This window comes from Salminus brasiliensis, chromosome 6, assembly GCF_030463535.1.
Source record: "Salminus brasiliensis chromosome 6, fSalBra1.hap2, whole genome shotgun sequence".
Taxonomy (NCBI): domain Eukaryota; kingdom Metazoa; phylum Chordata; class Actinopteri; order Characiformes; family Bryconidae; genus Salminus; species Salminus brasiliensis.
The window spans coordinates 36467501-36493341 of NC_132883.1; the positions used below are offsets into that span (position 1 = coordinate 36467501).

The 25841-nt window shown below is 43.7% G+C and overlaps 1 protein-coding gene across 1 annotated transcript in view; it reads right to left on the reverse strand.

Annotated features, from left to right (window-relative positions):
• plxnd1 (plexin D1) overlaps positions 1-22989 on the reverse strand; it is a 90675-nt gene extending 67686 nt beyond the window's left edge. Inside the window, exons 1-4 of the mRNA XM_072682227.1 lie at positions 21510-22989; positions 11714-11890; positions 3871-4002; positions 608-708 (exon numbers count right to left, since the gene is read on the reverse strand). Of these exons, the coding sequence (XP_072538328.1) occupies positions 608-708; positions 3871-4002; positions 11714-11890; positions 21510-22868 (1769 nt within the window). The 5' untranslated portion in view covers positions 22869-22989. The remainder of the gene's footprint in view (positions 1-607; positions 709-3870; positions 4003-11713; positions 11891-21509) is intronic.
• Between the last annotated feature and the right edge of the window lie 2852 nt (positions 22990-25841).

A 25841-nucleotide genomic window follows, 5' to 3' on the forward strand; every position in this document is an offset into this window, starting at 1 on the left:
AAGAACACCTTCATAATTACTGTATAATGACAATAAAGGTAATTTACTTTCTTTTGCCATCAAAACATAGCCCCCATTTCAGTCGTCTCCAATTATTGCTGATAGCTAGATCCACTAATGTCACAAGATGCTTCCAGCGCTTGGATGGTGAAGACTGCTTCTACAAAAAGTCACGTAAAGCCAGCCAACTAACACAACAGCGTTGGACTCTTGGAGCACAATACTGCATGTAGAATGATAAATGCCAATAGCAACAAAACTGCATGTCCTAAAAACAGAAAGATGCAATCAGTCCAATGAAAATTTAGCCAGCAATCCTGGCAAGAATTGCAAAACAGGGGCCAAAAAAGCCTACAAGTTTTGCTCTCACACACTTAAACCTCAAGACTGTTAGAAAAACTCTCTAAAACATTTTGCTTATATAACTCAATTTTTGCTTGTCATCACTATAAATTATGATGTTCACTAAGCTTCTGTTATCTGCCCATCCATCCTTTTCGCAAAAAAAAAATAGAACTGATAAATAAGTGGGCTAAAAAATTATGCTTTACTGGTTGATTGAGTTTCTTCACTGGCAGGCCAATTAACAAACACCATGAGGTCTTACCTGCTTTCCAGTGTGCACCAGCCACAGTAGGCATCACTGGCACTGAGACAGTCACTGCATGAGGTGTACTGATCACAGGCAGCCACTTGGACCCTGAAGAGCTGCACAGAAATGCCAAATTAAGCATTTGCACAAAGTTAATTAACCCACATAAATGAATATTAATGCTGTCATTAGATATATAGGCACCATAATAAACACCATAGCGTTGCTGCTGTATGAAAGCCCTGTCGCTATTTTGTTTGTTTGTTTGTTTGTTTTCACACCATTCATTTACAAATGAATAAAATGCTGTGTGGTGAGAAGCTCTAGGTTCATTCAACTGTACTCTTAGAAATACTTCGAAAAATGTGCCAAGACAGTTTCAAAGTTTGAAGTTCCAAACCTAGGTCATGTTGCCTGCCATCAGCAGCCAGAGCCTGAGAGAGCACAATTGGTCTTGCTCTCTCCAGGTAGGCAGATGGCTTTCTCTCCCCACATTACTTCAGTGGGAGCATGCTAGCCGATATATCAGAACTGGGTACCCGGCGCTTCCCGCAGAGCTCGCTGGTTGCCCCATGATGTTGCATCGACAGCAGTTGAGAAAGAGGGGGAGGCTGGTTGAGCATGTGCCAGAGGTGGCATGTGTGAGTCCTCACCCTCCCAGTGTCGGGAGCATTACATATAATAGAGGGGAGAATAGGGGGAGAATACTAACTGATACTAATGTGGGTTCTGTCATTGCTTATATAAAATTGGGGAGGAAAACTGGGTGAAAATAAATAAATAAATAAATAAATAAATTATTAACAATAATTGAATTCCTTTAGGAGGTGTGAAGATCTTGTATAGTAATACATTTGGAAAGCAGGCAGTTGTGTTCTTATACATAAAGACATCCACAGCCTCCAATTGTACTTTTCCGAACCAGTAGTAAATAGCTATAATAATCAATTAGCCCATAATAATTCACTAAATGTTGATATTATAAAAAATATTATTTTTTTAATTAAAAAATAAATTGTTAATTCCTAAACATTAATTTCCTGCCTTTTTTTTGTTTACTTGAACTGGTTCAGAGGCTGCGAAAAAGTAATCATTTTAAAGCTATTATCAGATTCTGTTATGACAGTGATGACACTGTAAAAGACGCTGGCATACACCTGCACCTGCAGCATATGTTTAGACAGTCTGCCAGGTCAAACTTCAGTTTTGTATTCTTGCGCCTTGGGCTCACACGTTGGTCTTTCACACGATTGCGCATTCACCTTCAATTTCACACCCCACAATAAACTCCTCGCTCTTCCCTCCTCAGATATGACACGCCTAACAACCTCTTTTCACACATTACACCCACCTCAAAACCACTATAAAAAGGTGCATTTGTGTGTATGAGAGAGGAAGAGTGAGAGTGAGTGAAAGAAGAAGGGAAAGCGATTGAATAATAGCCTGATGCAAGGCTAATCAAAACCATCCGATTCCGCTGTCTCTCTAAAATAATATCTCACCGTATGTAAATAAGGTTAAACCTTACTTTGGCTTTTCAGAATCAAAGTAAAATAGGCTAATTGATAATATAATCATATTTTGTGTCATAATTGATCAGGGTAATTTCATTGGATGCAGTTATTGATGCATATAATCGGATAGTTTCGGTATGTAATGCGTATTTTGGATTCATGGGCGTAGCTGCCGTGGACAGCTACATGCATGTGAAGATGAATTACATTCTCTCTCATCTAATTACATTTACCCTCCTCTCTCCTCACTCTCCCTGTTCAGCAGACTCTACTTCGGTCTGAAGGAGTGCATGTTGGCTAAAATACATTCGAAGGACTGTAATGTGTGTATATATGTGACTAAAACTGTGTATAAGGCCTAGGCTGCAAGTGGTTGTATGGCCTTGTTTTCATTAAAAGATTTCCAAACCTAGTAGTATCTAGTAGTAACTCAGTGCTTAATGATGTGAAGTCAGGTGAGCTGGTGAGGTTATTGAACTAATTCAACAACTGGTTCTCCGAGGTAGTTCAAAATGTATCAACTACTTTCTTCACAATGAGACATTCTTGATACTTATTATTGAAGTTTATGTTTTTAATTTTAATGAGACCTGATGTATTTTTGAACATTTTTTATAATTGCTGAGATAAAAGGTTTCAAATAATGTTTGTGGATGCATGTAACCTCAGGACAGTACTGTAAGCAGTTTTTTTTTTTTATTTTGGAGCATTTCTATTGGTTCATTCATCATACCTTTTGGCACAATGTAAAGAACTTCCAGTTTCACATTATGTGGAAAAGTGAAAACCAAAAATGTAAAAAATGGGGATACAAGGCAGCAACAATATTTTAGAGCTGGGCAATATGGCAATATTGTATCGTATCATGATCAAATTTGTTATTATGGAGACGTTAGTGCTTAATAAACACTGATCAGCTGCAGGTTTCATTACTAACAGTGTAATCAGACTGGTTTAATTAGATGAAGTGCAGCAGATGTTAAATAAAAATCACTGTGTTCAGTACAGGAGTATCGGAATAGTAATTCTTTTAAGAATCTGTCGTTACTGTTTTTAGTCAGTGATTACATGTATCGAGATAATTATTGTGTGATATATATACATATATATATATATATATATATATATATATATATATATATATATATATATATATACAGTACTGTATGTACTATAACCAACATGATCTCATCAAATTTGCACATATACGACTTAAAGTGTCCCATGCATTGTGTGATAATAGTGTCCATCATAAACACACTCAAAAAACGATCTGAGCATGTATCTTGGATATGTGAGTATACTACATTTTGATACTTTTATCTATACTACTTCATATTTAAAAACTCAGTATTGATATTAGTAATTAGTTTGTAACTGGGACACACACTCAGTGTCACTACAGCTTCATTCATGCTACGAGGGTCCAACTATATTTAGTACACATTTAGTATGAAACCTAATATGGTCTTGTGGTCACATATGTACGAATTCCTCTTGAGACCAAGCTGCTATAACATGCACTACTGAAGACACAATGCTTTTGCTTAGATCAGAGATGATGTGCATGTTTGTGTGTCTTACAGTAAAACCTGTAATAAACATGAACAAAAAAAAAGCCTTTGTCAACACTGAACACTTTGAACACTTTTGTCAGTTAGTACTGTTAAGATTAACACTAGTGTGTGTGTGTGTGTGTGTGTGTGTGTGTGTGTGTGTGTCTGTGCACATGTGTTACAAAAGCTGCTAGTGCTGAATACTCACATGGTGGGTTGTCATGAGGTACAAGTAGTTTCTGTCGTTGGGATCAAAGGTCATAATGTGATGCACCGATTCACCAGCAGCGAGCCGCAGTGGCCACTGATTAGCCACTGAGAGGTTGCGCAGCAGGGACAGCTGTTTAGAAGTGGAATGACATGAAAAAACAACACCATCGTTATTCACTGATCCAAGACAACACCAGCAATTTCATAATACAACAAAATGTGGAACCCTTTCTGGCCAGATCTTTTCTGTTCAAAATGTTTCTCAACAATCCCTCAATCCCTGCTGTTGTTCGTGTTGTTATTTGACAAAGAACCATGCCAAGGTAGACGTTTTTAAATGAGTCTAATTCTAAGAATGGATCACAGACACAGGCATTAGATGAGATTAAAGGAGGTTTTGACCCTGAGTTTCACAGTGGTGTTCAGTTTAAAAGGGTTAACAGCCCTAATTACCTTTACTGTGATCAGCCATTCAGTAGAACACTGTGGCGTTTGACACATTTGCTAAGATGGCTGCAAAAATATGACACTTCGAGACAGCACTAACCAACATGCATATGTTAGCACTGTAAAGGTGCTAATTGCTTCTCTGGGACTGAAGTGAAGTGGGGCTAACTGTTGATTATCCACTCATATGCGACTAACTTTTGACAAGCAACATGGATCCAAAATCTGTGAAAGCTACAGGAATAACTCGCAGAGACGTCAGGGGGTGAAGAATTTTTAGAATGTTTAGCCTTCATACTTTTTATGCACTTTATGCACTCACAAGTCTGGGCCCCGTTTTAGGCCAAGTTTTAATTGAAACAAGCATGTTTTATGGCGCAGATATTTTAAACTGTCTCGTTCTGAAGACAGACGGGTGTATGCATGCGTAGAATTGTATGAGAAGAACTAAAATAATATGAAAAAAACATCATGCTCAATTAAACTGCAACTAAATGGCAAATTCTACCCGAAAAGATCCTTTTTCCCAGAATGCATGGATCTTCCCTTTCTAAACAGCAATGAAAAAGATTTAATATGTGGATGTAAATAATTGCTTTCATCTTGTTTATATTCTGCTTTTCCATGTCCAATTCACATGCTCCGCTTTACAAGCCGTAACTATGCGGCAATCCAGTGGGGTTATTGAAGTGAGCACTATTAAAGATGAATGTTTTCTGTGGGAGTCAAGATGTGTTTTAGGGAAGTTTTTAGGCTTAAAAAAAATTAAGAAGTTGGTTCCTTATCTCCTGGCACTACAGAGCACTGCTCTACATAGACAAAGCACAGCACTGCTCTACATAGACAAAGAAGGCAAAACCACAATAGTCTTGCTTCAACAATGTGAAGTACCTAAGAACAGATTTCTATTGCTGAAATAAAACAGGCCTATGCTTCTATAACACAAGATGTTATGGTGGAAAGCGTGAAATAGGATAGGTATACTAGAGTGGTGAAAGTCACCTTCTTGTAGGCCTCAACTCTAAGCTCTAACCTCTAAGCTCTTCCCAATCCAGGCATTCTGAAGGCAGTAATTAGTTGGATCAAGTAGGGTGGGTCAGATATCTACAGCAATGTTAATAGTTTACTAAGCTAACTATTTATATGTCTAGAGTTAAAACTATATTAGTTTAAATGATCATGTATCTAGTTTAATTACGTGTGTATTGTCTTTAACCTATGTTGTATAGGTTTTATTTGTCTTAATAGCTTGTGTGTTAGTGGAGGACTAGAAAAGTAAGAATTTTATTGAACAGTGTAACTGGCTGTTTACTCTCCATATGACAATAAAACAAATTAGTCTTGAATCTAGAACCTGGGGCATAAAATGTGGGACATATTTTGTCTAGATTTGCCATAAAACACTAGTAAAAGTCAACCCAGTAGTGGTAAGCCCTGAAATCTTTCAGGGTTTTCAACTATCTGTATAACCCGAATGCAGTCAACTCGGTTGGGACGTCTTTCCCAGCTCCACCACCTGACATCCGAGGTAAATGGAACACTGGACAGATGGGGTAGATTATCTTGAGTGTATGGAAGCAGGTGGGTTCAAACTTCACAGTGAGCCCCCACGTCTGAAACCAAAACTATATATGTGGTTTCCACAATGATCTGATGCGGTTCCACTGGGGAATAAAAGGAAAGAATTCTGACTGCTTCTATAGGGACAATAAAATTGAAAGACAGTAAGTGACTGGTAGGGATGTGCTCCAGATGGCCCAGGTTACATGGTAAAGTATCAGCAGTCGAGCGACCAAAAGATCAGCAAAGTCACATAACACACAGAAACACATGCACACACGCTCTCACACACACACACACATATGCACAAAGACACACTACAACACCTGCTCTGCTACGGGGTCAGTGTGTCTAGCTACCAGCACATCAAAGAACCCTTTCTTTCAAAGTCACTCAGCTGCACCAGGCTGTGTGCGCATGTGTATGCGTGTGCATGTGTGTGTTTCAGCATGTGTGTGTGTGTGTGTGTGTGTGTGTCATTCTCTAATCAAAGGCCCTTTTTTGTTTAAATACTTTGGTAAGAGGAACGACAGAGGGACATGGAAGACAGACAAACGGTAAAAGGACAAAGAGAGAGAGAGGGGGGGATGGTGACTGAGGAAAAAAAAACAGTGAGGACTAAGAACACTGAAGGCTGAGCCAGTGTCCTGTAGCACACATCTGCTGGTAAGTGCACTGTAAGACATACAGATGGATGGATGGATGGATGAATGGATGGATTCATGAATGGGTGGATGGATGGATGAATGGATGGATTCATAAGCGGATGGGTGAATGAATGGACGGATAGTAAGTTAGAGACAGACAGCCTGCATGGATGGAGATGCTGGATGGATGGGAAGACAGGAAAGTTGACAGACAGACAGATATAGACAGACATGACTTGTGGTCCATGAAGTTGTATTTTGACAAAAATTGTGTTGAAGAAGCTGGATGACCCGCACAACAGCCCTGACCTCTCAACCCCCTCCGCTGCATTTTGGTCATACGGTGTAGGCAGACAGACAGATGGATAGATGGACAGGATGATGCATAGTCACAACTGTTGAGAGGAGTGTAACTGATCAATAATGAATAAACCAAATGTCACAGATGAGTGATTTCCCAATGCCTTAGTGTCACACTAATGATGTGGAGGGTAGAGATATATGGAGAGGGATAAAGAGATATAGATAAAGACATAGAGAGAGACAGAGAAAGCGGAAGGGCTAGAGAGAGAGAGAGCGAGAGTATGATCAGATTTGGAGAGTGGTGTAAGCAGTGGTTGACCAGTAACTCAATCTGACTGCACAGCACAACCCCAACTCACCATCCATAATTGCATTACATAGACCACCACAACCATTAGAGCAGCCATACAACTGCCTGCAGGGCACTCACTTACTCACACACACACACACAGGTTGGTTTTTATAATATCAGAATATGTGGAGGATAATAGACATAATTAAAAAATGATAACTACATTAAAATAAATAAATAAATAGTCCTATTTATAAAAACATCTTTATCTTCCAAAGGGTTTAAAAACTTTAAAGGAGGGCTCTGAGTGGCCCAGTAGTCTAATTGCCCAGGTGCTACCACAGTGGCCCAGGGGTCACGAGTTCAAATCCTAAACCATGCCATTTTGCCATCAGCAGCAGGAGAGAGCACAATTCGCTGCACTCTTCTCATCACTCTTGCAGTTCAAAAAGAGATGATGGCAGAGTATGTTATGCTTTTACCCTCCTAGTGTCTGAAGCATTGGTAGGGGGAGTTACAACCAAGTGGGTTAATTCACGTCAGTATGAATAGATTTACACTACTGTCTATTGGTTAGATAAATGAACCAAGTCTAAACAATGTCAAAAAATGTTTTCTGTCAGAGCAAAGCTATGGGACTACCTCTTTCCAAAGCCTAAACCTATATCTGACCTTGAGCCAAAGTAATGTAAGAGATGTTCTGCAGCAAAAAGCACGTTTTCTTTGGTCAAAAACAAAGTTGACAAGCTGTAATGTGCATCCAATTGGTCCATATGTTGCATAACTGCCTGTACTGCTGCACAGAGTGGGCCTCTAGCAGTATTGGGTGAGAAAGGCGTACACAGAGCTCTGCTATAGTCTATTTATGACGGTGTAGTAGCACAGCTACATACTGCCAGCTTTAACCTCAACAAAAAATCTGCTGTAGATCATCCCTGTTTTGCTCAGGTTGTCCTACAAACCAGGACAGTCAAGTCCTAACCCAGGCAGCATGTTTTACTGTCCATTTTTGTGTGCCTACTGCCCATGACTTAGTAGCCACAAACCTCTCTCTCTCTCACACACACACACACACTCACTTTTGAACTCCGGGCTCTGCACAGCACATGCAATAGAAGCAAGCAATTACTTCACCAGCACACATCTCCACATCCTGGCATGGAAACAAAAAGGCTTTTTTTGGACTAAAACACGACACCCTGCAGCCAAACAGGTCCCGTCTCTCTCCCCATCTTTCCTTGTCTCTCTCTCTCTCGCACGCGCATGCTCTCCCCCTCTCGAGACAGATGAGCCTCTTCCAAACAATACAATAACACAATAACCTCGCTCACACAGGCCTCTCCCACTTTTAATAGAATTTTTCCGATGCCGCTGAGCGACCCTCCGCGGCTTTTTCCGACTTTGAAGCTCCCACTAAGAGGTGATTCCGTACGGGAATGAGACACAGCGCTGGAATTTCGCCTAATTAAGGAATATTTCCCCCCACCTCTCTGTATGCAGGGCGCCTGCAGATGGTTTCAAGACTGGAGTTCTGCTGAGTGTTCTTTTGGCAGGAATGTAAAGGTAAATGTGTGTGTGTGACAGACAGAAATGGTGAGCGAGAACCCCTTAAAGAAAAGGTCAAAAGGCCATTAAATAAGGTATCGCGTTTGCGCATAATTCCTTGCACTAATGTATTCTAAAGCAGCATTACACTTCCATAAATGCAGCCCACCTGGCCTGTCCTTTCTTGTTGTAAGCCTGGACTAACTGTGGCACACAGGGACTCCTTCAGTGTAGGATCTGTTAAAAAGCCCCCTATGAGCTTGCGCTAGACACAACAAAATCTTTTATAGACAAGAAAGAAGAAAACCAGGCCAGCAAAACTTTGGGCTTTGGGCTCAAAAAATGCTTAAGGTCCTAAATCTGCGCACACACACGCACCTCTTAAAGAGCCACATACACAGACACACACAAAAGCTTGCATTCTAGACTCTGTAGGGTGTATTCATGTAGCTAATTAAATAAAATACTACATTAATGCACACACATTAACTTAACTATAACTTTTAGTCCTTCTCCTTATTTTTAATTTAAAAAGGCATCAGCGGTCAGTGATTTTACTATGGCCCGGGGGTCGCAAGTTCAAATGCCGAGCCATGCCGCTTTGCCATCGGCAGCCTGAGTCTGGGGAGCACAATTAGCTGTGCTCTCTACAGTTGGGTGGATGGCACTCTGTCCCCTCTTCACACTTAAAGTGATGTTTGCTGGAACAGGCATCTGTTAGCGAATGTGGCGTTGCTGGGGAGGAGACATGTGTTAAGTCTTTAACCTCCTAGTGTCAGAAGCTTTGCTACTGCTAGGGGATACTACAAATGGGTAACTGGCAACAACAAATTTAGAGAAATGGGGAAAATCTAACTGCCCCATCCATGGTCAAACCACAAATAAATATTTGGAATGCATATCCCAATATTTATCCAAACATGTGTTGTTAGTTCTAAAATTGATACACATTGATACTAATGCAAGGCAGCCTTGCTTATTCTGCACCACTGATACGTCATTACGACCACTTATAGATGAAGTGATTAATGCTGATAATCTTGCAACAACAGCATGTCAAAGATGTATCTTAGATAGCAACTATGTACTGGTTCTCATGGTCAGCATGTTGAATGTGGGAGAAATGGGCAAGCGTAAAAACCTGAGCAACAAAGGTCAAATAGTTATGGCCAGCATCTCCAAAATGACAAGGCTGGTGGGGGGTGGGGTGGTGGGTGGACAGTGGTTGGAGGAGCAACAAACCACAAACTACAGACAAGATGTTGAGCGCCCAAAGCTCGTCCCATCTGGGCCAAACTGGGAAGAAGTGGGCAATGGAATGCACTGGGAAAAGCCCGATCTACGGCAGCTCCACCTCCCAACTTACAGGGCTTTAAAAGATCTGCTGCTAACGTCTTGGTGTCAGGTACCACAGGACTCCTTCAGAGGTCTATGGTGTGCCAACAGCATATTAGACAAAACGTGTGGGCTCGTCTGTGTATGCTCTAAACAGCAGTTCTCTCTGCCCTGTATAGTTTCACACTACCCACCTCGAACACACCTAATTTCACTCCTCAATAATTATCCAACACTTGAATCTGCTCAAGGCAATGAATCGTGAAAACAATCATGGGCCCACATTACCAGATACACCGGAGTTCTATAGTAGGTATTGTATACACTGCTGAGGTGGAACACAAATAACTGGCGTAGCAAAGGACTGGATTGAAAATCCCCGCTGTGGGATATGTGTATAACAATGGCTTGGCCAAAAACCTAATATTCTGTACAAGTGTAGTCACTCAGCTGAGACATGTTCGGTGGTAGAGGGTTGTTGCTTTAGCTTTGCACTGCAGGTACAAGGTGAATGTTTCGCTACCAGTCAAAGTTTGGACACACATAGATACATAATAGTGTGTTTCTTTACTATTTACTATTTCCACATTTTAGAACAACATTCATTCTCTACTCTGTCGCCTCCTGGGCCTTGTTGTAGCTTTGCACATTCTTGGCACACTTTCAAGCAGCTTCAAGAGGAGCCTCCTGGGATGCTTTTGCAACAGGCTTTGAACATCTCATGCTGCTTACATTACATATGCTGAGCTATTGATGGCCAACTGAAAACCACTTGGTGGAGGAGGAGGCATTTACATTTTTTTATCTCTACTGTTTACATTTGTCTTACATATATTGTCTTATAAACAGATTTTAGATTTTTTAAGGGCCTGTTTACACCTGGGATTAACATGCGTTTTGTATCCAGGAAGTATCTGGATATACTTTGACCTGGATATACTGGATTCTGTGTACACTTGTCATTTAAATGCGTCCCAATGCGACCAAATGATAATCTGATTTCACTTTTCCATGTAAACAGCATATCATTGTGATCCTTTTTTACTTCCTGTAAACACCAGTTTCTCTACAAAATTGTCCTACTCCAGGAGACTGTGAGCAATTTAAAGTAATGGTGAGGATTCTACATCATGGAGGAACAATAGATGGTTTATCAGAAAAAGTGACAATTTAAACAGCATGTGAACAATGAACTAATGTGTAATACTGGTCTTATCCATAAGTATGGTGCAAGTGTGTATATGCAGACTTACCAACCCACAGTAATTATTACTCCTATTATGTTTTTTTTTTTTTTCGACAGACGTATTTCCGAATGTCTGACGGAATCCAATAAATCACATAAAATCTATTCCATTTACAGTGGTAGTAAACATGGACAAGGTCCATTTCACCTGTGGCTTGTGATCAAAATCTTGGGTCTTGGGTCAAAGTCTTGGGGAGTGTTTACACCTGGCTTTTCATGCGGATAAGTGAAATCCGAACGTGATCTGATCACCAAAAACGCATATTAATGCCAGGTGTAAAAAGGCTCAAAATTGGTTTAAGTTTAGGAAAACCACATTCAGGCAGGTATGCCCAAACTTTTGACTGACTGTGTAGCTAACAGACTGACTGATGTGCTTTCTGACACTGTACAACATAACGCACCTACATAAATTCTCTAGTTCTCTTGTGAGTCTCGGCTGTTGTTTGTAGCTGCGTGTTCTTACCTTACGGAGCCATCCATTGCTGGTACCCAGGAACACCACGGTGTGATTGTGAATGTTGTCCACGGCGACAGAGCTGATGCCGGGCGCCTCGTACAGTGGAGTCGCTCTGAGGGGCTTCTGGAGTGCGAGTGGGTGCTGAAGATGGGCTGCGCCGCAGTTCAGCTGCTCCGGCTGGAGCTGAGAAAGTAAGCAAACACTTGTCAGCAGGGGTGTAAATCTCCGACTTCGCAGCAATGCAATTCAGTAGCAGACGCTAGGAAATAATTTCATGCATTGTGAAGCCTCACAATTTGTTTAATAAATATAAAAAAACACTGGAAGACTGGAAGAGCTAATTAAATGGTAGTGAGATATATATATTTAAAAGCTATTCTCCAAGCCTTTTTTCAACAATGAGAAACCTCTTTCCAAATGTAAAAAAAAATATGCATACTGAATATTGTTTTAACAAACTCATGAGAACACATGAGAACGCAAACTCTGTGCTAAAATGCTCAAGTGAGCATGCCAGTGCAGCAGGAGCAGTAACACAAAGTTTAACATCAAATTCCTTAAGAAACAGAGTAGCAACCAAAACAGACCTAAATACAGCTCCAAAAAAAAAAAGAAAATAAAGACCCCATTTACACCTGGTCACGTTGTGTGACTAGTATCTGGGTTGTATCCTGATAACATTTTAGCCGCATGCATTTACGCCAAGTAGTCAAATGTGTCTCCGGTTACTGGGAGGGTTTTTGGTTGTGAAATGCATCTTGGAGAGACGGATGCGTTAACACTGCTATAACGTGGCTCAAACACATCTCAGAACACCTCCTGAAGTGGTTTGAAATATCAGGATTGTATCTGGTTTAAATGCGTATTTAAATACATTGTTTATAGCTTGGCCAGATGCGGATACAACTCTGATACTCAAAATGCATGAAGTGTAAACAAGGTCAAATATTTTCTCCACAACTCAAAGACTCACACATAGACATACATATAAATCTACCACAGTTTTTGTTATTGCCATAGTGATCCTGCTGTCTCTAAATCATTCACACATTCCTGATCAGTAACAGAAGTGACATTTATTTAGCTTTTTCCAAATGTGAGTGCAGTATGCTCTGTCACAGTGTAATGGAAGAGCAAACTCCACTGTTAGTTGGTACTAAACATGTGCAAACATGTGCAGCGTTTTCAAAAGCTGCCTTTTTGAAGCCTTCCAAATAGAGTTCTCCATACAAAGATATTTCCACCCTAAAGACCATTCTCAAAACCCTCCATTTCCAGTCACCTTAAGCACTCTGTTCGTGTGGACAGGATGCCAAAAGCAGAGAAAAAGGTATGTTTTAACTATATCTGGGTACACGTGGACAGGGCCTAAGATTCCGAAATCTATGCAGTTGAATCGTTATCTCCAGCATGATGCACTGATGCATTTTTACACTCCTACTCATCAGTTTTGCAGACTCTCTCATTTACGCTCTGCTGATTAGGCCATTGTTTTAATCAGTCGGACTGTAAGCTGGGGCCAGCCTTTCTCCTCGTTTCACCAGATAGCTCAGCATGTTCGACAAGCACCATGTAATTTCAGATCACGGATGAAATGATACATTAAAAGTACTCTGTTAAAGAGAGGAATATTTATTCCATCTCGCATGAGTGGAGCTATTAGTGGGGAAACTTCATGGCAGGTTGGAGAGAGAGAAAGAGAGAGACTCAGCAGGTGATGCTTTCCCACAAGTTTTTTAAAGCACTTATCAAAAGCCTGAAGGACTCTCAGATACGCTACATGCACAAAAAAGTCAAATCGACATTCCTCCGGTCACACTTCACTCGACTCTTAAAGCCTGCTGCCTGAGTCACCACCAGTGACTGCTCACACGCTAGCTGAGGAGACATGGAGAAAGATGCGGGAGGGTGTGTTTATGAAAGGATGGCCTGTGATGAAATTCTTGTAACCACAGATATCTTTGATGATGATGATGATAATGATTATAGGTTTGGTGAAAGGGCCTATGACATTTAGGTACCCAGTGTTTGTGTGTGTGTGTGTGCATATAGTCCTGAGTAAGAGTCTTAGGCAACCATGAAATGGTTTCAAGCTGTTTATCTCCGTAGTGAGCAAGAGTGTGCCTCTAAAGACACTTTGTAAGACGTTTGGCCACTAAAACTCGCTGAGGCATTGACTCCAACAAACTTCTGAAAGTCTTCTGTTGTCCTGTAAGTTGTGAAGTGGGGCCTCCATGGATCACATCCCTGAGCACTGTGCACCCATAAATTTGTGCTTCCTTCAACCATGTTTTTGTACCGACCACTGCATCCCGGAAAAATCCCACAAGATGTGCCTGACGTTTTGGAGATGCTCTAACCCACTCATCTAGCCATCACAATTTGGGCCTGGCCAAAATCACTCAGATCCTTATGGCAAAGCCTGGCCTGGCTCGGGATTCAAACTCACAACCCCTGGACCCCATCTTTCAGTGGTTTTAATGGTATGTTCTGATGGGTGAATACATATTTTGCAAGTTTGGACTATGCCATCAGCATATGATAATGTGGGAGGAAACTGTAGGAGGGCGGGAACTCTAAGGACTTTGGTCTGGAGTTCAGGCAGCTTCTGCTTTGAGCTACTAGGCCAGACCCCCCACTTTATAAGTGGAGCTAGGACTGAGAAACATGTGGAGGGATTCAGTCATGGGTTTATAGTATTGCTTGGGACTGAGCACTGACTTACTATGTTTGGTATCAAAAGTATCAAAATCGAAATACTGTGACAACCCAGGTATAGGAGTACATTTGTCCTGTGTGTACTGACTGTCATCCCTCTCATAAACTAGTCACTGCCAAGTTTCTTGTAATCTTAAATTGCGCATAATACAAAGTTGAGCATTTGAGAAAGAGCTTGGGCCAATTTATGGAGCATCTCTTTAACTGTGTACATAAGACTTCAGAGTAAAGCGTGAATAAATAATAAAAAAAAGCACACAGAGTCTCGCCAAACACATGCCAGGCCACCATGTGTTTCTGATAATAACATTTCAGCTTTATACAGTAAGAACATATGGCATCATTTGGAAGCCATCTGTTCCTCACTGATTCTTAAATCAGGAAGTTTAAATTCAGGCCCAGTTCTGACTTTCTATCTCTAGCCTCCTGAACAACAAAACCATCCACATTTGCCTTGAATTTCGATGTGCATTTAGATGTGCACATCTATAAGCATAACTTTTGTCTTTAGATTGACAAAAAAAATCATTACTACACTGATGTCATACATTTTTTTCACATGGAAAAATGATGTACAAGTAAACTTGCATTCTCAAAAGCACTCGTCTCTCAAAAGCATCAGAACACACACAAACACAAACAAACAGCGATGATTTGTTCAAAGGAACTTAATAAAAACCACCAAAACATCTTTCAAAGGACTTAGCAGATGATGATGAACCTGTCCAAACCCATCTCACCACTCTGTTTTCATTATGACTGGGCTTACTCACTATGTTGTACGTCCTTGATTCTGAATACTCACTTGATTACATTATCTACAAACTCCAATGAGGCACCCCCACACACACACAAATGATAGCACAGTGCAAGGGGTTTCTCAAAGGGGATTTTGGAGTGGCCACCAAAGTCCCCAAATGTCCTGAATGGCTTCACTTCCTCCTACCAAAGTGTGACCAATCATTTTTCCTTTAAATGAATAAAGAACCTTCACTCTAATTTCACATGCAAACAGACGGATCATAGAATGCTGAAATGAATATGAATAGCAGATCCATTTATCCCATTTTAGCAGCAGATTGGAATCGGGGCTGATCCAGGCAATTTTCAATGGATCATAAGTTGGCAATTTTAGGCCCAATTCAGTTTGGATTCGTTGTTTTTACTGTGATAGCAGAGTGCCCTCAATGTCCTCAAGATCTTTGAGGACATTTTGGTTCTTCCATTTGAAACTGCAGAGAGGTTCCTTCTTCTACTTAAATCATTTTCTTGAAGGTTCCTTAAAGCATCATAATAGTTTCAAATTGAAGAACCTCAAGGATCTTGTGCTTTTAACAGTGTGGCGCCCTGTTATGATGCTATTTACAGCTCACAGTAGTGAGGAGTATTCTCACTTCTCAGAAGGCAACTAATCAGTATTGTGTGGAACTATTTTACAGTGGAACATGAAAACTTGACAGTATATCTGTGGTTCTAGTGCTTTAACTCATCTACAGCAATCCATAAGCCATAACATTAGCACCACTTTATTGTTTCTATATTCATAGTCCATTAGATCAGCTTCACTTCACCATATAGGAGCACTCTGTTAGCCTCCTTTTACCCTGTTCTTCAATGGTCAGGACCCCACAGCACCACAGCCAGTAGGTAGTATTTGGGTGTCTGAGTGTGGCACAGCAGTGCTACTGGGGTGTGTAAACACCTTAGCGTCACTGCTGGACTGAAAACAGTGCACCAACCAGAAATATTCAGCCAACAGCATCCTGTGGGCAGCGTCTTGTGACAAGTGCTGAGAATGACCCACCACCCAAATAATAGGTGCTCTGTGGTGGTCCTGTGGGGTCCTGACCATTGAAGTACAAGGGGAAAGGAGGAAACAGATGGACTACAGTCTGTAATTAAAGAACTACAAAGTGCTTGTAAAAAACAAGGATGTGGTATTAATGTTATGGCTGGTCGGTGTGGATATGTGTGCAATGGAAATGTTCTTTTACTCTGTCCAGTTTCAGTCCCGTTTTTAGTTTCCAGTTCCTACATCTGGGATTCATGTCTTTCTGAGCTTTTGGGTTAGGTCCTGGACTTGTGTCTCATGTCTCACTTTTTTCCGCTTTAGCCTTTCTATTTTTTAAGCAAAAGAAAAGTTCTAAAAGTTGTACAGGAAACTCTGTGTTTGAGGGGATTTCGACCTCCTACTTTCATAATCCTACTCAGGCTGTTTTTTGGTAGCTGTGTCTCTACTTCAGGCGTTATTTCTTTGAAGTAGTGGTTTGCGGCTACTCTACCCACCTCGGCCTTTAACTGAGGCCTTACATAACCTAAAAGACGTGTTTTGGAAAGAAGCATAGACATCTTATATTTTGACTCAAGCTGGCTTTTAGAAAGCTGCAAAGCCAAGAGTGCTGTGTGGCTCAGGGTCATGGGTGAGGATGCAGCATCAGCCTCCTCGCGCTCTTCCCATAACCTCTGCGAGCTTTGGCAGACCCTTCACGAAGAAACAGCGCTCGCGCAGGGCACGTCTGAAACAGTTGCGCTCAGCCTCTTTACTTAACCCGCCGTCGCCAAGAGCAACATGTTCTAGCGAGCCTGATTCTATGTGAGTCTAAAAACAAACAGTGTGCTCTGAATGCAAACATGCGCTGGAACATTTATGCAGTTATTAACAGAAGAAAGTGCTTTCCAAACAAAGAGCTACTGAGCTGACACAAGTCGTGAGAAGATGAGCTAACGTTCTGTGAAAACTTCGCCACAGATTACATGTGGGATGGATATTATGGTACAATCACAGAGCAAACACACAGTCCTATATCTCACACAGTGTCAATTAACAGTGTCCCACAATACTTAACACACTCACGCTGCCCCATACTAGCTCCCAGACTGTCCCCTATTAATAATGTTTAACACACTGTCACACACTACTTAACACCCTATGCCATAGAATCTAACACACTGTCCAAAGACACCTTTCACACTAATACACAACACCTAATACACTTTTGCTGCCATAAAACACACTCTCCCATTCTATCCAGTATACTGTCCCATATACTCTGACAACACAGCTTTCCATTAATACCATAAAACACACCTTTTTAACACTTAACACATGGTTCACTTATATCTAACACACTGTCTCATAGCACCCAACACCCTTCCCCTAACACCATAAACCAAACTGTCCCGTAGTATCTAACATGCTAACCCATTACACCTATTACACTGCCCCATACTACCTAATACACTGTGCCATAATACCAAACATACATTCCCAATACCGTCCAAGACAGTGTGCCATAATACCAAACATACATTCCCAATACTGTCCAGTACAGTGTGCCATAATACCAAACATTCATTCCCAATACCGTCCAGTACACTGTGCCATAATACCAAACATATATTCCCAATACCGTCCAGTACACTGTGCCATAATACCAAACATACATTCCCAATACCGTCCAGTACAGTGTGCCATAATACCAAACATACATTCCCAATACCGTCCAGTACACTGTGCCATAATACCAAACATACATTCCCAATACCGTCCAGTACAGTGTGCCATAATACCAAACATACATTCCCAATACCGTCCAGTACACTGTGCCATAATACCAAACATACATTCCCAATACCGTCCAGTACAGTGTGCCATAATACCAAACATACATTCCCAATACTGTCCAGTACAGTGTGCCATAATACCAAACATTCATTCCCAATACCGTCCAGTACACTGTGCCATAATACCAAACATACATTCCCAATACCGTCCAATACACTGTGCCATAATACCAAACATACATTCCCAATACTGTCCAGTACACTGTGCCATAATACCAAACATACATTCCCAATAATGTCCAGTACACTGTGCCATAATACCAAACATACATTCCCAATACTGTCCAGTACAGTGTGCCATAATACCAAACATACATTCACAATACCGTCCAGTACAGTGTGCCATAATACCAAACATACATTCCCAATAATGTCCAGTACACTGTGGCATAATACCAAACATTCATTCACAATACCGTCCAGTACAGTGTGCCACAATACCAAACATACATTCACAATACCGTCCAGTACAGTGTGCCATAATACCAAACATACATTCCCAATACTGTCCAGTACAGTGTGCCATAATACCAAACATACATTCCCAATAATGTCCAGTACACTGTGCCATAATACCAAACATACATTCCTAATACCGTCCAGTACACTGTGCCATAATACCAAACATACATTCCCAATAATGTCCAGTACACTGTGCCATAATACCAAACATACATTCCCAATAATGTCCAGTACACTGTGCCATAATACCAAACATACATTCCCAATAATGTCCAGTACACTGTGCCATAATACCAAACATACATTCCCAATACCGTCCAGTACACTGTGCCATAATACCAAACATACATTCCCAATACTGTCCAGTACAGTGTGCCATAATACCAAACATACATTCCCAATACTGTCCAGTACAGTGTGCCATAATACCAAACATACATTCCCAATATCGTCCAGTACACTGTGCCATAATACCAAACATACATTCCCAATACTGTCCAGTACAGTGTGCCATAATACCAAACATACATTCCCAATACTGTCCAATACAGTGTGCCATAATACCAAACATACATTCCCAATACTGTCCAGTACAGTGTGCCATAATACCAAACATACATTCCCAATACTGTCCAGTACAGTGTGCCATAATACCAAACATACATTCCCAATATCGTCCAGTACACTGTGCCATAATACCAAACATACATTCCCAATATCGTCCAGTACACTGTGCCATAATACCAAACATACATTCCCAATACTGTCCAGTACACTGTGCCATAATACCAAACATACATTCCCAATACCGTCCAGTACACTGTGCCATAATACCAAACATACATTCCCAATACTGTCCAGTACAGTGTGCCATAATACCAAACATAGTCTCATACCACCCAATACACTGTGCCATAATACCAAACATACAGTCCCATGCTCCCTAATACACTTTCATATAAAAAGGTAAAGGTGCAAGTACTTGTCACTGTACTATGTATAGCAAAATGTGTCCTCTGCATTCGACCCTTCTGTGGTAGGGAACACACACACACACACTAGTGAACTAGGGGCAATGAGCAGTGCGCAGCCTACTCCAGCGCCCAGGGAGCAGAGAGGGTGAAGGACCTTGCTCAAGGGCCCAACAGCGGCAGCCTCCCGAGCCTGGGTATCGAACCTTGTCATCAAAAGCCTGGAGCTCTAACCCGATGAGCCACCACTGCCCTACTACCTAACACACTGTCCCACAATAATGTCTAACATGCTGTGTCATACCTGATACGATTCCAAAACACACTTAGAACTAATGTATCATTTTTACTACACATCTACTGTACCAGGAGCTCTGTCCAATTCTGGATAATTTAACAAACATATGTAACAGAACTTCAAAATACTTCTTTTCCTTATATAACCACACACTGTTCACCACACACTGCGTATGAACAACCCATGGGTTCATTAGTCAGACACACATTACAACATGTGCTGTCTCGGAGCAAGCTCACTAAATGTGTTGAAATTCAGTTATATTTAACACACCTCTTTTTAGAGCATGCCTAAATCACTACCCTGTAATTCAATCTCACTTGCGTAACAAACCATCGCACAATACAGTCGTTCTTAAAGTTGGCACTGGGACCCCAGACTCTGTTTACTTTTACACAAGTCACCAGTACCCAGACTGCCATAAAATCACTGCCCATTAAACCCTTAAACTCAGTTTACTACTCAGTTACTAATCTTCAGGCTTATGGTGCAGTAAGAGCTGAGCATTACTATGATGTCTGCAGTGATGAGAGCTACCCACTACCTAACACACTGCTCCATAATACACCATCCTATAACAATTACCACACAACCCCACATTACCCCACACTCTACCCTATAACTCTGAACATGGTGCTCAATGTTAGGCCACATACCACCCCACATTACACTGCCCTGTAAATTTGAACACACTGCCCCACCTTACCCCACACACTGTCCGACAGCCCTAAACACAACTGCCCTACCTTACCTCACACACTGCCCGATAACCCTGAACACACTGCCCCACCTTACCCCACACACTGTCCGACAGCCCTAAACACAACTGCCCTACCTTACCTCACACACTGCCCGATAACCCTGAACACACTGCCCCACCTTACCCCACACACTGTCCGACAGCCCTAAACACAACTGCCCTACCTTACCTCACACACTGCCCGATAACCCTGAACACACTGCCCCACCTTACCCCACACACTGTCCGACAGCCCTAAACACAACTGCCCTACCTTACCTCACACACTGCCCGATAACCCTGAACACACTGCCCCACCTTACCCCACACACTGTCCGACAGCCCTAAACACAACTGCCCTACATTACCTCACACACTGCCCGATAACCCTGAACACACTGCCCCACCTTACCCCACACACTGTCCGACAGCCCTAAACACAACTGCCCTGCATTACCTCACACACTGCCCGATAACCCTGAACACACTGCCCCACCTTACCCCACACACTGTCCGACAGCCCTAACCACAACTGCCCTACATTACCTCACACACTACCCTATAACCCTGAACACACTGCCCCACCTTACCCCACACACTGTCCGACAGCCCTAACCACAACTGCCCTACATTACCTCACACACTACCCTATAACCCTGAACACACTGCCCCACCTTACCCCACACTGTCCGACAGCCCTAACCACAACTGCCCTACATTACCCCACACTCTACCCTATAACCCTGAACACACTGCTCCACATTTCCCCACACACAATGTTATCCCACATACTGCCCATAATACAATGCCCTATGACCCTAAACACACTGCCCACATCACCCCACACACTGTCCCATAATACACTGGCCTATAACTTTGAACACGGAGCTCCACATCACCCCACACACTGCCCCATAATACTCCTAAAACTGTCCTATAACTCTAATCATACCTGGACCAGTACGCTGTTCCTACCCGGTGTCCACTTACCACGATGTTGCCCTTCGCCTCGCACTCGGCCCCGGAGCCCTGGATGACGCTGTCCAGCACGCGCACGTCTCCGTTGGGTCCGCTCGAGCAGTTGCGGCGCGCCTCGCGGATCCTCTCCTCCACGTCTGCAAAGCGAAACGCGCACAGCGCCGTCCTCCTGCTGCCCGCCCTCGCGAACACCCCAAACAGGTAGGACTCGGCGTGCTCGCGGTCCTCCGTCCGCACATTCTCGGCGGCGAACACGGACACGAGGCGGCCGTACACGTTCCCCCCGGCGCCGCACTGCAGGCCCATCTGCACGTACGACTCGGTGAGTTTGCGTGGCTCTGCGGCGGCGGAGCGGCGTGGCACCTCCGCGTCCAGGCAGATGCGCGCGAGCACGCTGCTGGGCTCGCTCTCCTTGGCGCCTCCGCCGCCTCCTCCTCCGCCGCTACCTCCACCTCCTCCTCCTCCGCTACTACCTCCACCACCAGTGCTTCCTCCCGCGCCTCCTCCACCTACCCCGACCCCGTCCCGGTTCATGGCCACGTACGCGTAGGTGTGCCAGGCGAAGGCGCGCACGAACGCCAGCTTGTTGCGCGCTTTGGCCTCCTGCTTGATTTTGAGCACGTTGTCCTCAGACGGATTGATGTCGTAGGTGAAGAGGCGCGTGGGCTCGGCCACGTCGAGCGCGCGGATCGCGATCTCGGGGGTGTTCTCGAAGCGCAGGTCCTCGCGGCTGCGGTTGCGCGGGAAGAAGTCACTGCCCGCGCCCGTGTATGTGGCGGCGACCAGGAGGCGCGCACTCGCTCTGCCGCTTCCAGTGGGTCCGCGGCCAACGCGAAACACCAACCCCGCCGTGCTGGCGTTGGCGTGGTTCGCCGCTACGTTCAGCATGCTCGGGAACACGGCTGCGCCGGGCGGCGGGAAGCTCACGGCCAAGCGCGTCACGTTCTTCAGGCTGCGCAGCTCGCAGAAGCCCTGGTGCACGGAGCCGCACGCCACCAGCACGCCCTGCGCGCCGTCCAGCGCCAACAGCTTGTTGTGATTGTCGGCGAACGTGCGTGCGTACTCGCACGGCGCTTGCGGCAGCTGCGGCGCATGGCACAGCGCGCTGTCCGGCACCGGGCCCGTCCGCTGCTCGGCCTCGGGTGCGAGCGCTCCGCTTAGCTGGTACAGGGCATTCACGGCGCCCACGTAGACGCGCCGCGACTCGGCATCCACGGCGAAGTTGTTCGTCTCGCTCGGCGACGAGAACGCCTGGTGCACGCGCAGCGCTCCGGCCGCGCGCGTCAGGGTGGCGGCGATCAGCAGCAGTAGCTGCGCCGCGAGGAGAGGCGGGGCGGCGGCGCGCGGGACTCCCTCCGCGGTCCTGGACATAATAACTCCGTGTGAATTGGCTTGTGCCGCGCGCTCCTCCGCACGCGCACGAGCATCGAGAGAAGTGAGCTCGCGCCGCGACCGCGCCGGCGGAGAGGCAAAAAGAGGCGGTTTCCTGCCGGACAGCTCAGGGCAGAATGACGGGAGGAGGAGCCGCGCGCTTCCTTTACTGAACAGCGCGAGCGAGCGAGGGAGCCACACACGCGCGCGCGCGCACACACTGACTTTTACACTTCCCACTGTGCTCACAGAACTCGGCATAACTTTAACATTGACAAGGTGAAAATGCTCGCGCTTTACAGAACAGCACGAGCCGGCAGGCCCCAACAAGGACTGTCTGTGTTATCTGTGGAATAATCTGGGGGTAGTTTACACTGCTGTCAGCTCAGCACGTTACTAAAGATTTAAGACCATCACAGTATAGCGCGAGCCAGCCCACCACACACCCAACCACCCTTTAAGGGTGTGAAAACAACATAGATGTACCCCTTAAAGAAAAACAATCTGCTTAGGGTCAAACTGTGGTTTCAGGAGCCGGAGTCAGGAGCCGGAGTCAGTTCCTGCAAGTAATATTCATGACTCAGCAGAATATGTGATGGTATTAGTGCCAGATGGGCTGGTTTGAGTACTTCTGATGAACTGCTGATCTCTCAGGGTCTCTAAAGTTTATTCAGGTTCTGATGGACATGCTTTATTGATGGGACAGGTCAACAGAGAAGGGCCAGACTGGTTTTAGCTAGCAGATACACAGGGTTCGACAACCGTGGTAGGCAGAAAAGCATTTCAGAATGCACAAGATGTCCAACCTTAAAGTAGACGGGCTACAACAGTAGGAGACCATGTTGGGTTTCACTTCTGTCAGCCAAGAACAGAAAGGTGAGGCTGCAGCAAGCACAGGCTCACCAAAACTGGACTGCCGAAGAATGAAAAACATGGCATCCACACTGTAAAAGAATCCTCAATACTCTTAGAGGTGCCTGTGAGAACTTCTGGGATTCCTCGCTATGGAATCTGGTTCCTCAAAGGATGAAGTTCCCCAACTAAGTTAAGGTTCCTAGAGGATCTTCAGGCAACTGTATTTGTATGTCACTGAAATAAACTTTAGCTCTATACAAAGGCTTTCATCCTTAGGAGTGGGTTCCTCCAAGAGCCGTTTCTTGAAGGTTCCTTGCAGCACCTCCAAAAGTTCCTTATGGAGCTTGTCCATTTAACAGTGTATATACGATTCTTTCAAGAGCTTCTACCTTGTAACTAAAAAGGAAAGCGACTTGTTATCTCTCCTAAACAGACTGCAAATTCAGCCATGCTGCTCAGATTACACTGGAAACTGATTCAGGCCTAACTCTGAATGTCTAAGAAAGAGTTCATGAAAGAGCAAAAACACCAAAATTTGAAACATTCGCAAGGTTAAAAGGTTAAAAGTTATTAAAAGGGGTTTGGCTGTTCTGGAGAAACCTACCCGATCAGAACTGTTCTAACATCTAAGCAGTGAAATGGTTACAACCATCCTGCCCATGCTTGAGACATTGTACTATTTATTAATGTATTTTAATTAATGAATGGTGGAAAGGTTCCTGCAAGGAATTTTAAGGCTAAAAAAGTCCTCAAGGGTTTTGCAGTTGCCACATTTTCAGCATTGCCACTATACAGTGGTTGGTGTGGCGCAACAGATAACACCACCACCTGCCATTGAGTTACAACAACACCATGTGGGAGACCAGGGTTTAATTCCCTGGGTCTGGGTGACTATGCTGCGCTACACCAACAAGAGTCCTTGGGCCAGACTCCTAACACTACATTGGCCCACCTCTGTAATACGAGTAACCCTGTAAGTCGCTCTGGATAAGAGCGTCTGCTAAAAACACCATAAATGTAAATGTTAAATATATCAGAAGGCACATTTAGGACAGTACAGTAAATTAAAGATACAGTAAATGAAATAGCTGGACATCCTGACCACTGGTTTCCAGCCCCAACACTGCAACGAAATTTTCAATTTATCACTTTAAAAACAGAGCATTTGGTACAAAACAACTCTCTATGACTTAGTTTGACATCTCAGAGCCTGAATTGTGTGGAAACCTGTGTGGAGTCATTGGAGTCCCCCTTTTAAGAGGCGCAGAACAGTGCGAGCGGAGGCACAAGTTCGACCCCAGCTCTTTATCTCCTCCCCAACCCTCAGATTCGCCAGAGCTGCAGATAGGCTATCGTTATATCTGTGTTGTTGTTGTGTTAACATTGTCTTAGCTCTCTATGTGCCATGAAAAGAAACTTCTCCTATCAGCTCAAAGTTACAGCACCAAATAACGGTCCACAGCGCCCAGGCACTCAGCTCTGCTAATCTAACAGTTGTGTGAGCCTCATTCCGCCTAATCCCGTTAAAACAGTCATTTCCTGTTTCTGAACTAACATGATCCCTTAATGACGAATATAAAATGTAAATAAGGCCAGACTGCGTGTGAAAGTACACGCAGGTGAGTCGTTTAGACACTAATGTTCCTCTGAAGGCTGCGGGAGAGTTTGCAGAGTGAGCCGGGGTTTTGTTCACACTCATATATATAAAAAGGCTAAAAAGTTTTTTTTTATGTGGCTATAACAGCAGAGCCTGGAGCTGCAGTCCCGGTAAGAGCCGTGAAAGCGCTACCAGCTGCTCCGAGCCCCAAACGGGACACCTTTCCGCTGGGCTTCATGTCTGCTGAGTGTATAATGTGCTTTTAGCCGGATTTCGACACGTTCCTGGAGCTCATAAATATTTAAACGAGACATATGTGGCTGAAAAGAGGAGAGAACTCTAAAAACGCACTTATGGTCATGTGTGGAATAATTGAGCACGACATGTGATATCCATAACACTGCACACGCACTCACACACTCACACACACACTCACACACTCACACACGCACTCACACACTCACACACACACTCACACACACACTCACACACTCACACGTCCACGCGAGCCTGTGTAGCCA